Genomic DNA, 20,189 nt, shown 5'->3' on the forward strand with positions numbered 1-20,189 from the left:
CAGGCCTGCTGGGCACAGGGGCTGCCTCGGGGCCGGCACCCCAAAGCCCTTCCTCCCAGGGGTGCTGGGCGGGGGATGGGGTGGCACCTGGGGGGCTGTGTCACCCCCGTGTCACAGTGCTGTCACCTGGCAACGCAGCAGTCACAGTGCCCCGGGGGAGTACAAAAGGGGCCTCGTCCTGTGTCCCCTGTCCAGAGCTGGCCTGGCACCGGCCTGAAGACACCCGAGAGGAAGGCCTGGAGGGGCCGGTGGGATTCCCTGGGAGCTCAGGGAGGAAGGCTGGGGGACACTGAATGAGGCTGCTGGAGATAAGAAGAACCACCAATACTGGGAGGTGCCCAAGGGTATCAGGCGTTTTCAGCTGGACAGCCATGGCACCACCAAGGGAATGCCTCCTTGAGGAGCGCTGCAGAGCTCACCATCCTCATCCCCTGTGGAGCCAGGGGCAGCAGCCATAAGAAATGAGGGATGCAGAGATATTGCCAGGGGTCCCAGAGCTTTGGAGCACCCACTGGTGCCCTGCCAGGCACAGGAAGGATTCTTGTCCCCCCAGGTCGATCAGGCCAGGGGTGTTTGGTCACTCTTGGAAGCCCCTGAGGTGGCTCCGGGCTGAGGGAGAAGAGGGCTGGGGCATCTCCCGGGAGGCGTGCCCGGCCCGTGGGACGAGGAGGCCGGTCCCGCTCACGTGCTCAGGGAACAGCCGATCGCCAGCGCTGCCTGGGGTCAGGAAGGAATTTTCCCCCGGGGCACATTGGCACTGGCCCCCGGGGGTTTTTTGCCTTCCTCTGCAGCACTGAGCGCGACCACTTGTCAGGGCTCCTGCGGTCCCTCGGGCCAGGTCACCGCCTGCTGCTGGTGCCCCACGAAGGTGGCCTCTCGTGCCCCGCAGCTGGGGGGAGGAAGGCTTTTTTTCCCCCGCGGTGGGCGAGCAAGTGTCCCTGCCCGGGGTTTTTTGCCTGCCTCTGCAGCACCCAGCAGGGCCCCTGGCCAGGGCTCCTTTGGGCCATTCTGGCCAGGTGCCTGCTGCTGGTGCCCCACGAAGGTGGCCTCGTGCCCCGCATGCGGGGGGAGGAAGCTTTCGAGGCTCCCAGGGGGCCCCCAGCGTGGCCCCCGCGGGTTGCTGCTTTTCCTCGGTAGCACTGAGCACAGCCCCTGGCCAGGGCTCCTCGGGGCCCTTTCGGCCAGGTTCTTGCCCGCTGCCCTCGCACCCCCGAGGCACCCCCGTGCCCTGGCGCTCTGGCTCTCTTGCCCATCGCAAGCCTTGGCAGGAGCCAGCTCTGCTCTGCCCTCGGCTCTCTTTCCCCTGGGCTTCTGCCTGGTGCCAAACAGCCTCCGCTTGGCCGGGCTCCAGGCTCGCTGCCCCATCAGGAGCTGCCACTTTCCGGCTCTCCCCATGTGCAAGGCAAGCACAGGGCAGGCACGAGAGCGCTTTCCATGCATCCCTGGCCAAGAACAGTGGTGAATGTTTCCAATGGAAAGAAGTGTGCTTTTCATCAATATGTGCCATACCTGGAAAATACTTCATGGCTCCTCAGACCGCGTTCTTCTTCTTCCCCTTCTTTTGTGCGTGGTCGGTCCTGGGGCTCATTCATGAAGCTCTCACTCTTCAGCAAGCAGGCACTGCTTGGCCTGTGTCCCTGCTGCTCCTCTCTGTGGCTCTGTGCCTTTCCCATGCCAGGCTGCAAGGGATGGGTTTTCCAGCTGAACTGAGGGATGCACCAGCCTGCTCCTGGCTACACACGTGCGTTGTCTCAGTGCTTGTGAGCATTGGCTCTGTATCAGAATCAGAAGAATAAAATCCTGTTCCTACTTGTAACCTTTCAGATTTGTGCCCTTAAAAGTGTTTATGGAGCCAAGAAATCCCTGGCTTTTCAGGCAAATAACAGTCTTATTGTTATTCAACTCATGGTGAGAGCAAGGAATGGAATGGGAGTAGACTAGTTGTGTTGTAAGGTACCTACAACAGCCATCTCATTGAACTGCCTGATGACTTCAGGGATGAGTAAAAGCAAAGCATGGTGTTATATAATGGTATTATATTATTAATGGGAGTTATCCAAATACCTCCTAATAACTGATAGGAATGGGGTAATGTCCACTTGGCCAGGAAGCCTGTTCAAGGGTTTAACCACCCTCTTTGTGTTGTCAACGTAGCTTTGAGCTATTCCCAGGCATCCTGGCGCCAGGTGCCAGGGGGAGCAGCTCAGCACCTCCCTCTCCATGTCCCCTCCTCAGGCAGCAGAGAGCAGTGAGGTTGCCCCTCAGCTGCTTTTCCTCCAAACTAGACAAATGCAGAGTCCTCAGCCACTCCACAAAGGACATGGGACATGCCTTCTAGCCCTTCACCAGCTTTGGTGCCCTACTTTGGGCACACGCAAGGACCTTAACAGCCTTCCTAAATGGGGACGAGGGGACGGGGACGGGACCCTGCACACAATGTTCAAGGTGAGGCCGCCCCAGCACTAAATGCAGCGGGATGATCACCCATTTGGACGGGCCGGTGATGCTGTGCTTGGTGCACCCCCGGGTGGGGTTTGCCCCCGTGGCTGCCAGGGCACACTGCTGACTGCTGCTGAGCCTCCTGTCAGCCAGCACCCCCAGAGCCCTTCCTGCAGGGCTGCTCTCCCGCCACTCCTCTCCCAACCTGTACTTGTGGCCGGCTTTACTCCCTCCCAGGTGCAGGATCCGGCATTTGGTCCTGTTATATTTCATGCCACTGATGATTGCCCATTGCCCCAGTCTATCCAAAGCCCTCTGCAAATCCTGCATCCACATCACTGATACAAATATTGAAGAGAACTGGCCCTAGAACTGAGCCCCGATAAACCGGAGACTGGTCACCAGTCAGGTATTGCCCCGTGCACTACTAACTCTTTGAGCCATTCATCCAGCCTTTCACCCCATGCACTGTGTACCTTGTTGTTGAGGGGTTTTTGTTCCTTTTTTGCTCTTTCTTTTTCCTTTTTTTCTTCTTCTCCTCCTCCTTCTCTCCTCCCCTCCATTCCCTTTCCCTTTCCTTGTCTTCTCCTGTCTTTTTATTGTTCTTCTTAATTAGTGGACAAGTTTGTTGAAGAAGTACAATGAAACCTTTGGTCCATTGAATTAATTGGGGAATTTTTTGTGCGTTCACTGGTTTCTTTCTGCATGTAATTTTTTATGCGTACGTGTTTGGAATTGTTCAGATAGTATAGAAGAAATAAATATACGTTGTCGTGCAAGTTTCAGAGCTGCATTTGGAAGTCTGCAAGCAGATGGATTTCTGTAGCTACACAGTATGCAGTGAAGTCAGTAGTCTTCATAAATTTTCAGTGTTTGGTTAATGGATTTCATCTTCTGTAGTGGATAATATTTGAAGTTAAACAATGAGGATAATTTGTCATAGTGTAGGAAATTCTAAAACTGAATATTGAAGTGTAAATAAATACATGTCTGTTAGGCAAGAAAAACTTCAGAGACCTCTTGGATGTCATTAGTTTAATTTGATCCATAGATAATTTAATATTCTTGTTTACAGAGATCTCTAGAAATCAGAAGGTTGCCTGATTATAAAAGATGGTATCATTTGTTTTTCTTGCTCAAGGAAGTCAACTTTCTATTTGCTAAATATGGGGATAGCTAATAAAATAAATAGGAAACTTGTTAATATTTAGATGGTTTCCATTACAGTCAGTACTTCCACTTGAGACTTAGATATTTTATTCCAGATGTCATATTTTTATATTATGATGGAGAAATCCTTTAAAGTGCTATGTAAAATGTAGTCAAACAGCTAAATGTCCAGTAAAGCTGCATGAAATGCGAGTGTACTTGCCTAGAGAAAAGATGATGTATGTGTAAAGAAGAGTCATGGAGGGAGGCCAAAGTGCAGGCCCAGACCGAATATGCTGGAGCATTTGGGGAAGCTTTTGCAGTAATCCACTTGATCACATGTGGGACCTTGTCTGATCCAGCATAGTATTCTCTATAACCTCTAAATATCAGGCTGTCTCTTGTGAATTGAGGTGTTTCATTGCAAATAAAATTTCTCATTGCTCTGGAAAGCAGTTAGCTGTTGTCATGGATGGCTTCTGTCTATTCTTGAAACCTCAGTAGAAGCAGAGATGGTGTAATGAATCTTTTCCCTGATAAGGATGGAACAAAACCACTTAGCCATTCAGTTCCCATGGAGCCAAGCTACGAAGTCCAACTATGCACAGTCACAATTGTTTTGGCTTCTCAGAAATAGTTATTTAAAATATATCATCTCTGCATAATGAAATATATGTTGAATATGTTAATAGGTAGTGTTTTAGTTCTGAGTATTATTGGAGTAGATGGGACAGTATTTATAAGCCTTCAATGAAAAGGAAAGCAATATTAGACTTAGTAAAGCATCTTTATTTTCAAAAATTCTCCCTCTTCTCCAAATTCTGTGGTCGTTTCTGTGCATGATCTGACTTCTTTATGAATGCATAAAAAGAGTAAGCAGGAGAAACAGGTTTATGGAAATACACATTTCTCTGCCTTTCTTCTCATGAATCCTATGCCTGCTGACACTAGAAAGAATCTGTTGGATATCTGCTAGCAGGAAGCCACGAGGCAGCTGGTACAACACTGGGGTTTCTTGGAGTGTTTCTGCACAGCACTGTTGGAGGTATATGACACTTCAGGTACTACTTTCACAGGATGCAGACTGCAAGGATAGTTGGAGTTTCTGAGGATGCTGATTTGTGTTTCCTTAACAGAACCACTTGTATAAAAGCACTCTGTCCCTTCAGGTGGAAGTAGTGTCCCCTGCAATGAGTTAGGGTGTGTTTAATGATGGTTGTGTAGCTCCTGAGATGAGAGGGAAAGAGGTCACATGGTTTGGTTATGTGGAAGTGAAAAATTTCACATTCAAGAATCTCTGGAGGTTGAAAGTTTCTTGTCAGTCTAGTGTGATCTTTATTCCTCACTCTTATAGTAATTTTAATTTTTTCATTAAAAGAATTAAACTTGTGACATTTACTATTCATATGTGGGACTTTTGTCTTAGGACCAAGCTATGCCTTTTTCTGTAATTTGGCATAATAAATTATGATTTCTCTCTTCTACCTTACGAGTTGACTGAGATAGAACCAGATCACAACATCCACACAAGGAAAAACTTTTAAACTGGCTTCATTAAAGATGCTTACTTTAACATGAAGTCTAATTAGATTTTTCTTTCCTCATAATGTCATGTTTCAAACCACAGGTTTGCTAAAAAGCTATATATAGAATGTGTTTTAAAATAATGCATGGGTTTTTTATGGTAAATGAAATCACTGAAGTACTGTGATGTACTGTGGAGTTCTGTGTTATGCTTCATTTGAGAGATTAGTAACAGAGACAATCAAGACATCAAAATTGCCTGTCACAGCGTAACTAAACTGCATTCTTCTATCTTGGAGCATCTAATGGCAGTGGGGTTTGAATTTCCTAATGAACAAGTGCTGAAATGTCAAAACCACAAGAAACATGATATTACACTAAACTGCATATGATAGCAGTGTTTGTTATGTAGTTAGGCAGCGCCTCAGGAAAACATGCTTAAGTTTACATGGCAGTCTTCAAATGGGATTCCTAAATGTAAGTGTGGCTGATGTGATTTGGGATAATGATGAAATTTTTTAAAAACTATCAGGAGTGTTCATTATAACTTTGAACTGTAACTTCTCCAATCCGGAGACACCTTCTGAAAGCAAAATGAAAAATAATATTGGTTAGGAATGCAATTGTCCAGATTTCTCTTTCCAAGTGTTCAGTTGCAAATGGCCAAAAAGCCATTATCAAAAGGAAGCTACGTTCTTGAAAATGAAGCAGGGTACTTAATGAAAACATGTCTTTTTTTTAATGCTTCACACCAATATTATTTTTTTTATTATGAAATAATTCCAAAGGCTACCTCAGTGCACTATATTCCTTTTCCTGTCTTTCCAAGGAGAGGAGTTAGCAAGATGTGAGAGTGGAGGACATTGTTCTTGAGAGAATTAAGTTGGATCAGTGAAGACTATGTCAAGGATTCAAGCACTCAAAAGCTGATGAGAGGAAAAAAAGGTGAAGTTTGTTTAGTGGTAACAGTTGAGACCTGCGTTAGTCTTCTTTCTGCCTCTTCAGGAGAATAGAAATTAAAACTGATCTAATTTTTTAGTCAAGATAGTTCAGGAAATGGTTTATTAAGGTTCAAGCTAATGCAGTGAAAGCTTTGAAGACCCCTTTATTTCAAGATAGCCTTTAAATATTTTTTTGAAACTGTGGTACCTTTTTTCAGTGATTCTAGGAAGTGCTGTTTAGAATCATAGCTAAAGAGTTGTGCTATGTTGTTTTGTAAAAGAAAAAAAGTCAGGCACTAACTGTTTTGTTTTAAGTTCATATGCTGCCATGATATGATAAAATGAGCTGAAAGATACTTTAAGGCAGACGCGCACATTTGATTTTTCCAGTTGTATAATACCAGGTTATAGATTAGTCTAGTCCTCAGAAGGTAGAATTAGTTGTCGATTCTTCAGTTATTGAACTGAAAAAAAATAAAAAAATCCAACCCTTGCCCGTATTCTGTTCACTATGCTGAAAACAACCGTACTGTTAATTCCTTTATGTCCTTTGTTCTTGACTTTAATGTTCCTTAATCTAAACTGAACTGCAACTGCCATCTGTTAGACTAGGCCCTTAAATGATCCAAGTCCTCCTTCATATGGCTGTACTGTGTCTCATTATTTATTGTTCCTTTCAATATGTAATCATTTTTTAATTCTTCTTTCTATTAACACTCATATGAGGTAATTTTGTTCATTAGGGCCCAAATCTGATTTAAGCTTTTCCCCCCAGGCACTGTTCTTAGCATAACAATGTTTTGTGTTGCTACAGTCTTTTTTTTTATTTATTTATTTTTTTATTTGAATGCAGGAGTGATCTGTGTTCTGTTTCTTGAGATACTCTTGGCATTAGCTTTTACATACCTACAACTGGTTGAATGGCTGGAAATCATCTCTAGTAATCCAGAGAAGTCAAGCTCTGCCTCATTAATACCCCGTCAGATTTCTGACGAGTTGTGTTGGAACAGCCATTTGATTGTCACTTTGATAAGAGTCGGTTCCCTGAATACGTTATTTTGGTCACTTCTTTCCACTGTATCTTGTAAAGCATCTGATTCATCTATTACATATGTTTTAAAATATTGTCAACTTATGTCATTCGATATCACGGTATGTCCAGAAAATAAGAGTTTTCTTCTTGCTAAATCGTTACGAACGAGACTACATAAATACAAGGGGAAGTGTACAGCTTCATTGTCTCAGAAGACAATGTCTGTAAGTAAAAAGGAAAATATGCAATCAGTAGTTGGTAATTAAATTTGAAGATTCATTATTATCTTGATGAAGAAACAATGAAAGGAACAGTAGAAGGAGAAAATTACTGCAGGAATGGTTGAATTACATTTTGGGATTGATGCTATTCCCTACCTAAATAGATTAAGAAACTCACTGACTTTTATTTCTATAGAATTCAGTCCATAAGAACACTCTTACTTTACTTTTATTTTTCTTCAGGATATTGGATTTTTCTGATCTAAACCCAGTTTTCTACATTAGTGAGATGAGAGCAATAGAGCTCATATCACCAGAGTAACTTTACTGCAAAATTGACATTTGCCAATATCAGACGAGATTGTCAAAATACTCATTAACTTCAATTGAACCTACATTTTTCATTTTTATAAACCAACTGCAGCTCCTTTGAAGTCCATGGCAGAATTAGTTTCAAATTAATATATATAGTTTTAAACTTTTATATATATATACACATTAGAGATAAAAAAAAAAAGGGGATGGAAGGAGCAGAGGGTGCTCTCTACTGTAATTTTCCTCCACATCAATTGTATACACCAGGTCTTGTACCTAGAACATTGCTGCAAAAAATGCTTAGTTTAATCACATTACTAATGACTGTTGTGGTACCATCCCACACAATTCAAAAGAAACTGAAATACCAACTATGTTCTTACCAGAAAATACAATTGGAAATCTCATAAAATGAGATGACTATGATTGTAATTTTTATCCTCTCTAGAAGGCAGTCCACTTTTAAATGGGCTTTCTTGTATAGTTTTCTAAGTGATTTGTAGTGTAGCATATTGTGGAACACGTTACGGTAATCTGAAGTGACAAATGGACTGATGATGGTAAAAATCATGATGTCCAGTAAAGAGCTATCTCCAGGAATCAGCTTTTAACTTCCTGTTAATACGTCTGCAATAAAGAAATATGAGAATGCTATAGTTATCCTTAAATTATTAGTAACTACTCTCAACATCAACTCATTTTTATATACTTTTTAATTCAATAACAAAGGTTATGAGCACATAGAATATTTTATAGATGATGCTACTTAACAGCATTATCATTCTTAATTGATGTCTGCTCTTTGTAAGTGTGTTTGTGCAGAAGTCTTATACGCAGCTCTGACAGACAAATTGTCTATAAGCACTTGTGGTTAGAAATAGCCACATTATGATTTCTTAAAATAATTGCCAGTGTATTAGGGGAATACTCCTACCAATATTGTGGTGGCTCTAATTGCCAGGAATATATATCAAATTACAGTTAACTAGGACAGATTTTTCACTTCCATGTACCTTACATGAGATTTCTGTGTGCTATTGACAGAAAATGAGGGGTAGCTCCTCTTGCAGATTTTGGTATGACTATCACGTTCTGTTCTCAGCTACATAGGAATGATTCCATAAATGGTGATGATACAGGTATTTGAGATGGTACAAATTATCTTCATTACCGTCTCTGCAAGGGAGGCTGGCTGCAAGCAGGTCACGGATTCAATCTTTCTGAAGAATGGTCTCCACTAACAAGCAGTGTCTGAGAAACTGGAACCATCCATGAAGAAGCTGGAGTTATTTCCAAGCTATAAATGTCTGGTTGATTTCCATGGGACATACTATCACATTAACAAATAGTTAAGAGTAAAAGGGAAAACGCAGTTTGTAACCAGCACGCAATACATAATGTTGAGATTCCTGCCTGGCAACTTTCTCCTTTAAGCCTTCCCAGACACCTTAAGGCCATCCCAGCAGGATAACTGTATGACTGAGATGCAGGCACCTGCTCTTGAGGGGCAGGGAAGATGGATTTTTGGCTGTGTCCATGGTATACTGTCAATGTGTTTTTCCAGCTGAGGAGAGACCCTGTCATTCTGGACTGTCTCAGTCCGTGCCTCATGACAGGGCTTTTTAGTTAAATCCAAAAAATGTGTGAAGTGTCAAATCCCTCACCCAGAGAAGGAGCTTCCTTCCTGCACACCAGCCACAACTTGCGCCCCACAATCCTGTGGGCACAGATCTTTCAGCTTCCAGATTTTGGACAAGCCAGCTTGCTGAATTTTGAGGGATTGTCAGCCTCCGTGCATCCCTTGCTTCTATCCTACATGCCCTGTGCGTTAGTAAGCCAGTAATTTTTTCCTTACTACAACCAAGTGCTCATTAGTCATTTGAGCCAGTCTATCAATATGTTACAGGTGAAATGGGAGCTAGATTTCCTTCCAGACATACCCTAATCAATCTCCCATCATCTTCTAGACTGCAGGGAGAGTCTGAGATGCTTTTCTAGAGATGGTTATTGTCTTTATGGACATCTGTGTATTTATAAATAGACAGAGTACAAGGTGCAACAAACTTTTATCTGTTAGCGGTACTTGTAATTCAACAGAAGGATCCTGAAGTGGTTCAGAGGATACATTTGACTGACATAAAGGCAACCTAGATCCATCTGCACGTATGTTTCTGTCTTGTTTCGTACAGTGTCCCACTGTAAAGCCTGAAGCAGCCTCACCAGGAGAGGAAGCGTCAGGGCTGCATTGGTCAGAATCCAGTATCAAAAAGGAGCGCCCTTCACAGATGTAATACCTAATGCAGTTCTTCTTGCTAACAACATTCCTATGGCATCCGAATGGCTAGTCTAGGAGTCTTTGCTGGCTCCGAAGTCCAAAATGAGGCTCTAACTGGCCAAATACATGCTTTACTAACACGTCACAGCTCTTACATGTACAGCGTTTTCTGCCAAAAATGAGACGCTGCTGTGAGTAAACATATAAACTATAGCAATCCTTTCTTGAAAAGGAACCTGCAGTAAGCTTCCATCCCAGGCTCTCAACAAAACTGTGTTATATTGTCTATACAACTTGACAGGTGACAATTACAATTTTTTTCCTTGGTACCTGGCAGTGGGATTAAAGCAATACAGAAATAAGAACTACTCTTCTTCCTTTCCCCTGCCTTTTTTTTCTTTTTTCTTTTTTTCTTTTTATCTTGGTGCAGGAATAGTATTTTGTTTGATGTAGAGCTTTAGACTAAGGTTATGAATATTAAAGTCATAACCATCTTGCATCACTTGCTGAATTTTATCTCATTTGGGTAGTGATGCATGCTCCCTATGGAGGATCCGTCTGCTTTGTTTACCTTATCTCTGAACATTTGATTAGAAAAACTTGCACCATATCGGTTAGAAACACATGGGTCCACATGACTCCATGTAATCCAAAATAGCCTGACACTATGCAGTGAAAATTAAGAGTGGAGAAGAAGGCGGAGTACAGAGTCCTGGAGATAGGAATAATGGAAACATGGATGACATGGAAAGATGACTGCTCTGGGTCACACCCAAAACTCATCAGTGTATGTAAGCACATTTCTGTGAACTTGATGAGGAAGTTCTGAAGCACATTTGAGTATGCCTCAGTTTATCAAAGTCTTTTCATGTAGTTAAAATACTGAAAAGCAATATCAGGACATAAGTTTTGGAATGACTCAGAGATTTGTGTTAACAGGTATGAGATTTACATAGATGAATTGAAAACATACTGCTATGTACTACATTTTATGGGGTTTATTGCTGTAAGGCACATCTGTCAGGTGAATTAGTATTCTCTGAAACTGACGGATGATCTCCCTGGAGAATCTGTTTTTGTGATAAATACAGCAAAGTTAGCAGCATGGCATATTTTCACCTCTCCACCACTGGAAGGACAGCTGTGGTCAGTGGTGTTGCTCTACAGAAACAGCTGAACCACCTGGGTCAAAGGCCTGGCCAGCTTGCCCAGGGAACAGGGCTTCTGTGCAAGCCAGCTCAAGAGACCAGGATAGATTCTTACAGATCTATTTAAAGTTCCACATTTTCTGTTCCAAGTCCCAGGCTTGTTTCTTTGACTTGGCTGTCAGTAGTAGAATCTGAGTATCTACAGAGTTTTATACTTAGTATAAAACAGCAGAAAGAAAATCTAAAAAAACCAAACAGGAAAACTTAGAATGTTAAAGAACTACACGTGATAAATAGTAGTGACAAAACCTGATGCACTTCTTAGGAAGCTTTGTGGTATTATGCTAAAGGGTAGTCTGTAGAAAGAAAAAAAAGAATTTTCTAGGTTTTATTTGCAGGAGAGGATTGACCTGTTTCAGTCCTTGGCTATTTGGGATGGACAATGTGAGTAGTATCAGCTGAGATGTTGTTTTTCACACTGAGCTAGTCAACTTGAATTTAAAAGTTCTTCACATCTAAGTGATAGAATAGTATTCTTACAGGAAGACAGTGTCACTAATACTAACCAAACCTTCATTGTTTTGATTCTGAAACCCTGTGTCTTTCTCACTCTTTTTATTTTTATTTATTTATTTATTTATTTTTCCTGTGGAATGCCCCTCTAAGAAAAAGTAATAGTTGGTCTGTAACAGGAGTAGTTCTGTGCCTTTTCTTTATTTCCTTTCTAAACTAACTCCCAACTTCCACAAATCTTCCAGCAAGAGGAGTGTGGAGTGTGTTGTTCATTATTATGATATCTCATCTTAAATCTCCTCTGGTAACTGCTGACAAATGGAACACAGTGACACTTCCATTGACTTGCTGTTTAGTAGTTTAAAGCAATATAATGCATACAGTCTGCTGTAGGCGGCATATTACACACCTCCTGCATGCGCACTAGGCATGAGATTCAGCCAATGCTGCTATATTCCTCATCCCCAAGATGAGGTTGTCCTTCCCCCTTCTTTTTGTCTTTTCACAGCTAAACAGAAGCTTTTGCTTTTCCATTGTCTCCTACTTCTGTTATTTCTTACACTGATATCCGTACCATAACCACAATTGATGAGGCCGTATGGTACCGCTATTGTAAAATAGTCAAGTCTCAATAAGCAGTATTTTTGGGTTACCCAAGGAGCACAGCTTGGGTAAAAAAATGTGATGAACTTGATGAACTACAGTGTTTTCAGTATTAATCACTAAATGATGTAATCACATGAGAATCTGGTGCATCCCTTTTGTTACAGTACTGCAAAGCAGCATTGCTTTCCAGCCCACACAGCAATTTACCATGGACAGTGAATTTTCCTCACATAGAAACCTTGAATCTCTAGTGCATCAGCCTTGTGTCCTTCTACTCAATGTCTGATCAAAGTTAATCCTTATTAGTTTCATATGTCACTATTAGCACCAGTTGTACAAGGAAGTCTCTTCACACGGTATATTGGTTATCAAAACTACAAGGGCAATCAGGGTTTCTTATTTTCATTGGCTCATGGTGGTTGGAACTGTGCTCTCACGCGGTAACTTTTCCTGTGCAGTGCCCTTCATCCACACTACCCCCTAAAAAGACATCTCGCGGAATATTTTTATCTTTTGTCAAAGGCCTAGATTTATTTTAACTCAGTTCCACTGTCTGTCTTCTACCAATTTTTGTCTTTTTCCCCTCTCTTTCAGAGGACAAAGTATGGACAACTGTGTACCATGATCTGCAAATGCAGACTTCTGTGGGAGGCAACAGCCTGGAGAAGTTATCTGTGCTGCAGCTCAACTACAGTGCAACAATGGACCAGATTTCTGCCATTACCAGCAGCGCTGAATACTGCGAGCAGTTTGTCTCCTATTCTTGCAAGATGTCCCGGCTGCTGAACACACCAGGTAGGCTGAGAATGGCATATCAATTAAACGCGGTGTTAAAGGCATTCATCTGAACAATTCGGCAGGTATTGCTGTTAGACCAGTCCGTTCAGTAAACATACGTCTTTGTTCTCCTCTATAAAGTTCACAAAGAGGGAAATAATTGAATATGCAGAAGAAATTGTTTTCTTGGGAAATTTTGCTCTTTGCTTAGTACTGAAAGGAATTTTGTTGCAGTGCAAATCTGTGTTCTTCTCTCAGATCTGTTGCTCCTTCAAGAAGGGTGCTTTTGGTAAATAAGGGTAACTTTGAAAGTTTAATCAATAGAGGCATTGAAAAATTGCTTTGAATTTTATCCTGGTTTTCCGGTTGTCAGGTTTTGTATGCTACAGTCAGCAAGGGCACTGGCTGAGTGAGGGTTGGAATTTTCCAACTAATATTTCTGAAACGGTTTCTCAGACGCTGAGTATTTGTGGGTTGCCTTACACATTGCAGAGATCGGCATGGTCAGTAATGTGGTTGTGTGAGACATATGATGTGCTGTTGCCTACAAGTAGGTTGATTTTTAGTTTCTCCTTTTGTTGTGTAACTCTACTGGAAGAGAACAGTCCTAGAACTAATCCTCGCTTGCTGGATGCGCCTCCTCAACAACTCTTACCTCTAACTGATAAAGACAAAAGTATTAGTTGTTCCAGAATCAGTAAAACAGCACATAAAGATGGAATTCCGTTTTAGAAAATCTTTTAATATGCACCCAGTATTTCTTCTATGCTCTACTTGTGTATGATAGCATTTGATGTTATATAAATCCTTAATGGTACTGAACAAAGACTGGGTTATAAGTGGAAACATAGAACACATTTTCATGGTTGTGAAATGAGTTCATTGTGATAGGAGCAATTAGAATGCATTTCAGATGAAACTAATGGCTGGATGCTTACAGTCTTATACTTTAAACTGCTTCCCTTCATGAATTTATTTTGGTATATTTTCTTATGGTGCTACAGATAAGGATTCATTTGGCATGCATGTGCATCTTATCCCTATTTCCATAAGCATTCCGTTAGTTAATAGATACTGTAATGCTTGTTACTCCTCTCCCTCCTCCCTGCTGTTTATGGACTATTTCTAATGCATGGTTTGTCTCTGTTGCTATTATTTTGCTTAATTTAGCATAGCACAGAGACTCTGCAAGTGGAAAATTATTTCTTCTTTCTTGGGCCTTAACATATAGGATCCTGAATCATGTTAATAAACTAGAAGTATTGTGATTAGATTCTGCTGATGGATACAAGCTCCCCTCTTGCATGTTTCAAAAAGGTAGTATATGGATGTATCTTTGGCAGGTATTTAGAAGTTGAATTCACCTGGGAACAGAGCTGGAGATAATTTTCACAGAAAGCTCATCGTTTGCACAGAGTACAGGGTTAGATTCTAGATTCTCCTCTAAATGTATAAGACTATTATTTCAGGACCAAATTGTACTTGTTAGTATGTATTTATATTATAATAAAAGAAATACATACTGTAACTGCAGGTGTTTGCCCTAGCTTCTAGATTTAAAAGACCAATTAAGCAGCACACAAAATAATAACTTACTGAAGATTTCTTTAAGGAATAGTCAGTTCAGATATTTGCATTTTTAAGCTTCTTAGAAAAGGTTGGGTGTATTTTGCAGATACCTTTCCACATTTTCACCTTTTATATGGAAAGACAAATTGTCTTAGAAACTCCTTCTAAGCCAGCTTTTTGGTCTGGAAAGTAGGTTTCTGGAAATATTCTGAGATGGGTTGTTTGTGGAGGGGGGGGTGGGGTTTTTTTTGTATTTTCTTTTTTTTTTCCTTTAAGTGAGAGAAAGAAACAACAAAGCATTTTAAGCTAGACAGTGACAAAAAATTGCACCGTAGTGTTTGCATAACACCTGTAATAGTTTGTACATATAGTATAGCAATGACTTGTGTGTTCATAAGGAAGAGACCGATACATTTTTTTTCTAAGCTATGTATTCTTGGTTTCAGCTATGCTTCTAAGCTAAGGAACTAATTTTTCATACCTTTCTTTTTTTGTTTTTGGTTTTTTTTCCCCACCCCGGAGGATTGCCTTATTTGCTAAATATGACATCTTATTCATCTCACAGCACCAGTCCAAGTGCTTGTACGGCTTCTTCCACCACAGAGCTTTCTATATAAATTTTTGCATTATGGTGCCCACACAAGCAAATGAAAAAAAAATTTTAAAAAAAATCTACATTTCTGTATTCCTCAGGAAGCGGAATCCTGGTTGTATTGAAGCCAGTGGTAAAACCTCTATAGATTTCCTGGGATCAGGATAACATTTGTGGCCTTGACCACCGGTGCTTTTCTAGGTTGAAACATTTCTGTTACAACTTTCAGATGTTCAATCAACCACTTAGAATAGACTAGCCCTTTTGTATAAAATTGCATCAGAGAGAACAGAAAATTCAGAAAATAGTGCAGCAACTCAACTTTTTGCAAATTTTTCTCTCTTGGGGATCATGGCATTTTGCAAAATCATCTCTGCTCAGGGAGAAATTGCTCAATTAACATATTTAGACAAATCAGAATTCAAAGCTGTTTATTGATCTATTCATGGCAAGTAATTAAATAGCCATCTGAACTATAGCTTTTGCTGCTTTTAGTTATGCATTTCCTGATAAGGTAAAGTCATATACAGTTGCACTAATATATGTTCTGCTGCTAATAATAGCTTAAATAACTTTTTTGTATACAGTGTAAACTGCTTCAAAATGCAGTGTTTGAGGGTAGTCTTCATATTAATAAACCTGTTTTGTTGTGGGGGTTTTTTGGCTTCAGGCACAGTGGTTAAAGAATTCTCATTGCCATGTACTTTGAGAGCCACACACGAAGAGTAGTTTGTACAGGCTAAGAATTCTCATTCTTCTATTATGAGTTTTAGACTTTGAGTTTTTATTCCTCCAGGTCCATGTCCCTTTTTTTTTTTTTTTTTTTAATCATGGGCTTTCATCCAAGAAAAATAAGATGTATATCCCAGAGAACTGATTAAAATCATTTCCAACAATACATTGAGAGTGATTTTACAGGTCACAAAGCCATTGGCTTTCCACTCAGTCTGAAGGAAGCCAGTAATAAGATATTCCATGTAAATTAAATCATAAGGGACTTCTGAAAACATACCCAAAACCAAGAATCTTGTAAGACTATAGGATAATTCAGGTTTGAAGGAACTGCAGTAGGTCATCTACTCCACTGTTCTGCTCAAAGCTGGATGAACAGTCCTTGTCTAGTAGTAAGTAAAGACTATCTGAAATTCAATTTTCCTTCCTTACAGTTTTGGGGGTTTTTGGTTTTTTGGTGTTTTATTATTATTATTTTGAATTTGCAGCTCAATATATTTAAATTATGTTTGGAGCTAGGGATCTGTTTACAAGCCTTTACAAAGGTTGATTAGAAAAACAAAATTAGTCGAAATAGTTTGGAGACTTTCTTAAGAAAGTGCAAACCCAGACACCTCTGTGAAAATACACTATGTTATCACAATAAACAATAAAGCTATAGGTACACTGTAAATTTCTGGGGAAGCTGTTTTCAAGCAGGGAGGGACCCTGCAGTTCGTGCAGTTGTCTCACAGTCTTTATGCCAGTTAACTACAGTCTAAGGAGATCTGTGTCCTGTTCCTGACTGATACAGATTTTGTCTATGATTTTAACAATTTGTTTGATTTTATTATCATTATCTTTTTCAGTTAGGTCAATATGGGGCTTATGCTTCTTATTGTTTATATTGTCTATTTAGAATCATTTAGGTTGGAAAAGACCTTTAAGATCATCAAGCCCAACCATTAACCCAGCACTGCCAAGCCCACCACTAACCATGTTGCTTAAGCGCAGCATCTATGTGTTTTCTAAACGCCTCCAGGGATGGCGATTCCACCACCTCCCTGGGCAGCCTGTTCCAATGCTTGGGCATCCTTTCAGTGAAGAAATGTCTCCTAACATCCAATCTAAATTTCCTCTAGTGAAACTTGAGGCCATTTGCTCTTGTCCTGTTGCTTGTAACCTGGGAGAAGAGAACAACCCCCACTGCCCACAGCCTCTGTCAGGCAGCTGTAGGGAGTGAGAAGGTCCTCCCTGAGCACCCCCCCAGACTCAACACCCCCAGTGCCCTCAGATGCTCCCCATCAGCCTTGTACCCCAGCCCCTTCCCCAGCCCCCTACTCATCTCTGGACACACTCCAGCCCCTTTGTGACTTTCTTGCAGTGAGGGGCTGCAAGCTGAACATGGGATTCCAGGTGCGGCCCCACCAGTGCCAGGTATAGAAGGACAGTCACTGCCCTGGCCCTGCTGGCCACACTGTTCCTGATACAGGCCGGGCTGCTGCTGGCCTGGGCACAGTGGGGGCTCACGGCCAGCCGGCCACTGGCCACCCCCCAGGCCCTTTCCCATCAGCAGCTCCCCTGCGCCCTGCCTGCAGCTGCCTGGGGCTGGTGTGACCCAGGGCAGGGCCCAGCATGGAGCTGTGTTGAACCCCATCCAAGTGGCCTTGGCCCCAAGCTCCAGCCTGCCCAGCCCCTGCAGAGCCCCCTGCCCCCCAGCAGATCAACGCTCCTGCCCAGCTTGGTGTCCGCTGCCAACTGATGGAGGGTGTGCTCCATCCCCTTGTCTGCACCTTCAGTGAAGATGTTGATCAGGACTGGCCCTGCCACCGAGCCCTGGGGACACCCCCTGTGCCCGGCGCCAGTGGGATGGAGCTCCATTCCCCACTGCGCTCTGGGCTCGGCCCTCCAGGCAGCTCCTAACCCTGTGCAGAGTGCCCTGGCCCGGCCAGGAGCAGCCAGGTTCTCCAGGAGATGCTGTGGGAGATGGTGTCAGTGTCCAGGTAGACACCACCCACAGCATTTCTCTTTTCCACTGGGTGGGTCATCTTGTCGTAGAAGGAGATTTATTTAAATTTATTTATTTAGATAATACATCTTGTAGAACAGGAATTCCTCTGTGAATATGCAGTTGTTAGCATGACTGAAGCTTGATCTTAGTAATCCAAGTAGCTATTACTGTCAAGAAATGAATGAAATGATAAGCCTATGGATCATAATTGAAATTTAATAAGTGTACATGTATATGTAAATTAAAAAATAATACCTTTTTTTAAATTATTTTTTGCTCTTTCACATTTACATTTCTCATATCCTCTTTTCTTCTTGTTTCCTTGGAAACTTCCATTTTGAGAAGATAATGATATGTTCAGTATTAAGTATATGCAGAAAGCTGGCTGTTTTCTGCATTCTCGATGTCCATACAGTTTCCAGTTGGTATGGGAGATGATGGGACTTTTCCCTCATTTGCAGAAAGGAACTTGGAGAACTTTCATGCCCACTGGTTAGTAAGAGGGAAAAAGGCAATGCAGGATATAGAATCACTTTGCTTTTATAGGAAGGATCTTTCCTTCTTTGCTGTAAGAAACGAAGTGATATAGAGGACAGTAATACAATATACTAATAGAATGCCAAAAGTTAGTTGACAAAATTATGTATCTTCATCCACTGTTGTCATTAGACTTCCTAGTAACTCCTGCCTGTGACCTCCTTGGTATGAAATTTTCCATGGGCCACTGATCTCAGCCTCTGAAGTGAGAAGGGAACAGCATGCTGGTTCTGCAATTCTTCCCTTCGCCCTGAGAACGAGAGCCTGAAGGGAGGAGGGCTGCTGTTTTCAGCACATTTGTGAGTCTCTCATTTCCCAGAGCTGTAGGAGCTGTAACAAATAATCAGAATGTGGGAGCTAAAAGCATAGATATAGAGAACAGAACAAGATCTGTTGGTGTTGTGTTCCAATTTTTATCCCTATTCACTGTGCCTGCAGGCAGCATATGAAAAGCATAAAGCAGAGTTACTACAGTACATGAATTACTGTTTCAAGCCTGTTTGTCTTTGGAGGAAATCAGACAGCAGCTTCATGAATTCAGGAGTTTAACAAGCGAAATAGAAAACTTTATTTGCTGTTTGGTTGGTTTAGTTACAATAAAGCAATTATAATACCAGTAGTAAACAATATTTATGAGTAGATGGAGAAAAAACAATGTTAAACATTGCAATATGGAAATATGCTATTTTTCCTAAGTAGCTATCCGAATCAGAACTTTATATATAAACTTTCACATTGCTATACAGTAACAGATCAAGAATGTTAGTTGCAGTTAAAATTCCTACTTAATAAAAATTTTTCAGAAAGAGTCTGAGAGAGGTGTGGGTTTTCTGCAGTCCTACACAGACGAATAGAAGTTGCTCCAAAACTTGCTCAAGCTTCAGCATTCTATTCTGTTCTTTCACAAAACATGCCCATAAGCTTTCATGTATCTTGTCCAGCCTTAAGAAATTTATTGATCAATCCTTTCTTCTCTGTCAGTGTTCTAGAAAAGCTGATTTCAACTTCTAGTGATTTTTCAAGCAGAAGGGTAGCAGGAACAATGTACCTGCTCTGCTCTGATCTACATCCCCATGTCCTAGAAGTGGAAACCAACAGCTTTTTGAAATATCTTTTTTTCCTTAGTTGTCATCATGTTGCCATAGAACGGAAGCAGGCATTAATTAATAGGTTAAATGTTTCTCATGAAATCGGTATCAGTCTTCTAGGTAAATGTTAGGTAGGTAAATGGTTAGTTAATAGGCCATTTTTTTCTTGTCCATTGTTAATACACCCTTTAATCATGTCTTTGTTTCACTCTGCGCCTTCGCTTGTCTTTTAGCGATTCGTTTGAGGTTTTTTGATACTGTGATCAGAGTCTCTTAGTTTCACCTTATCTTCATCATTCTTTGAGCTGGTGAACTGTATGTGGTGATTTTCCCAATTATCTTTGCTGTTGTGTAGGAATTAGACTTAATCCATTATCACTAAGTGAAAAAGGCTACATGATGCTTTGGTGTTTGTTAGAAATAATAGTAGTTGGTAAGAGCTTTGTGGGTATTAAAAATCCTGTACGGAAAATGTAACTGCAGTGCTGTAAGCCCTAGTTTCTTTCCTATGCTTTTTAAAGAAAAACTGGTGCATTTGTGTTTTAATTTTGCAGTTATAGCAGAATGTTCCAAACTGGCTGTTTCTCAGTCCCACTCTGAAAATGTGCTTTACCTATTACAGGATAAGATTGACTATCTTTATTTTTTAAAAGACAGATAGAGGAAGGCAATAATTACTCCACTGTTTGTGCTGAATCCTCTTTTATAAAAACTGTAAAACTATTCATGGTTATTGTTTT

At 41.3% G+C, this 20,189-nt stretch overlaps 1 protein-coding gene across 2 annotated transcripts in view; it reads left to right on the forward strand.

Annotated features, from left to right (window-relative positions):
* CNTNAP2 (contactin associated protein 2) overlaps positions 1 to 20,189 on the forward strand; it is a 1,159,973-nt gene that overhangs the window by 790,904 nt on the left and 348,880 nt on the right. For both annotated transcript variants that reach the window (XM_055709318.1, XM_027816209.2), the window contains one exon: positions 12,759 to 12,959. In XM_055709318.1, the coding sequence (XP_055565293.1) occupies positions 12,759 to 12,959 (201 nt within the window). The remainder of the gene's footprint in view (positions 1 to 12,758; positions 12,960 to 20,189) is intronic.

Source organism: Falco cherrug, chromosome 4, assembly GCF_023634085.1.
Source record: "Falco cherrug isolate bFalChe1 chromosome 4, bFalChe1.pri, whole genome shotgun sequence".
In the NCBI taxonomy this organism is placed as follows: domain Eukaryota; kingdom Metazoa; phylum Chordata; class Aves; order Falconiformes; family Falconidae; genus Falco; species Falco cherrug.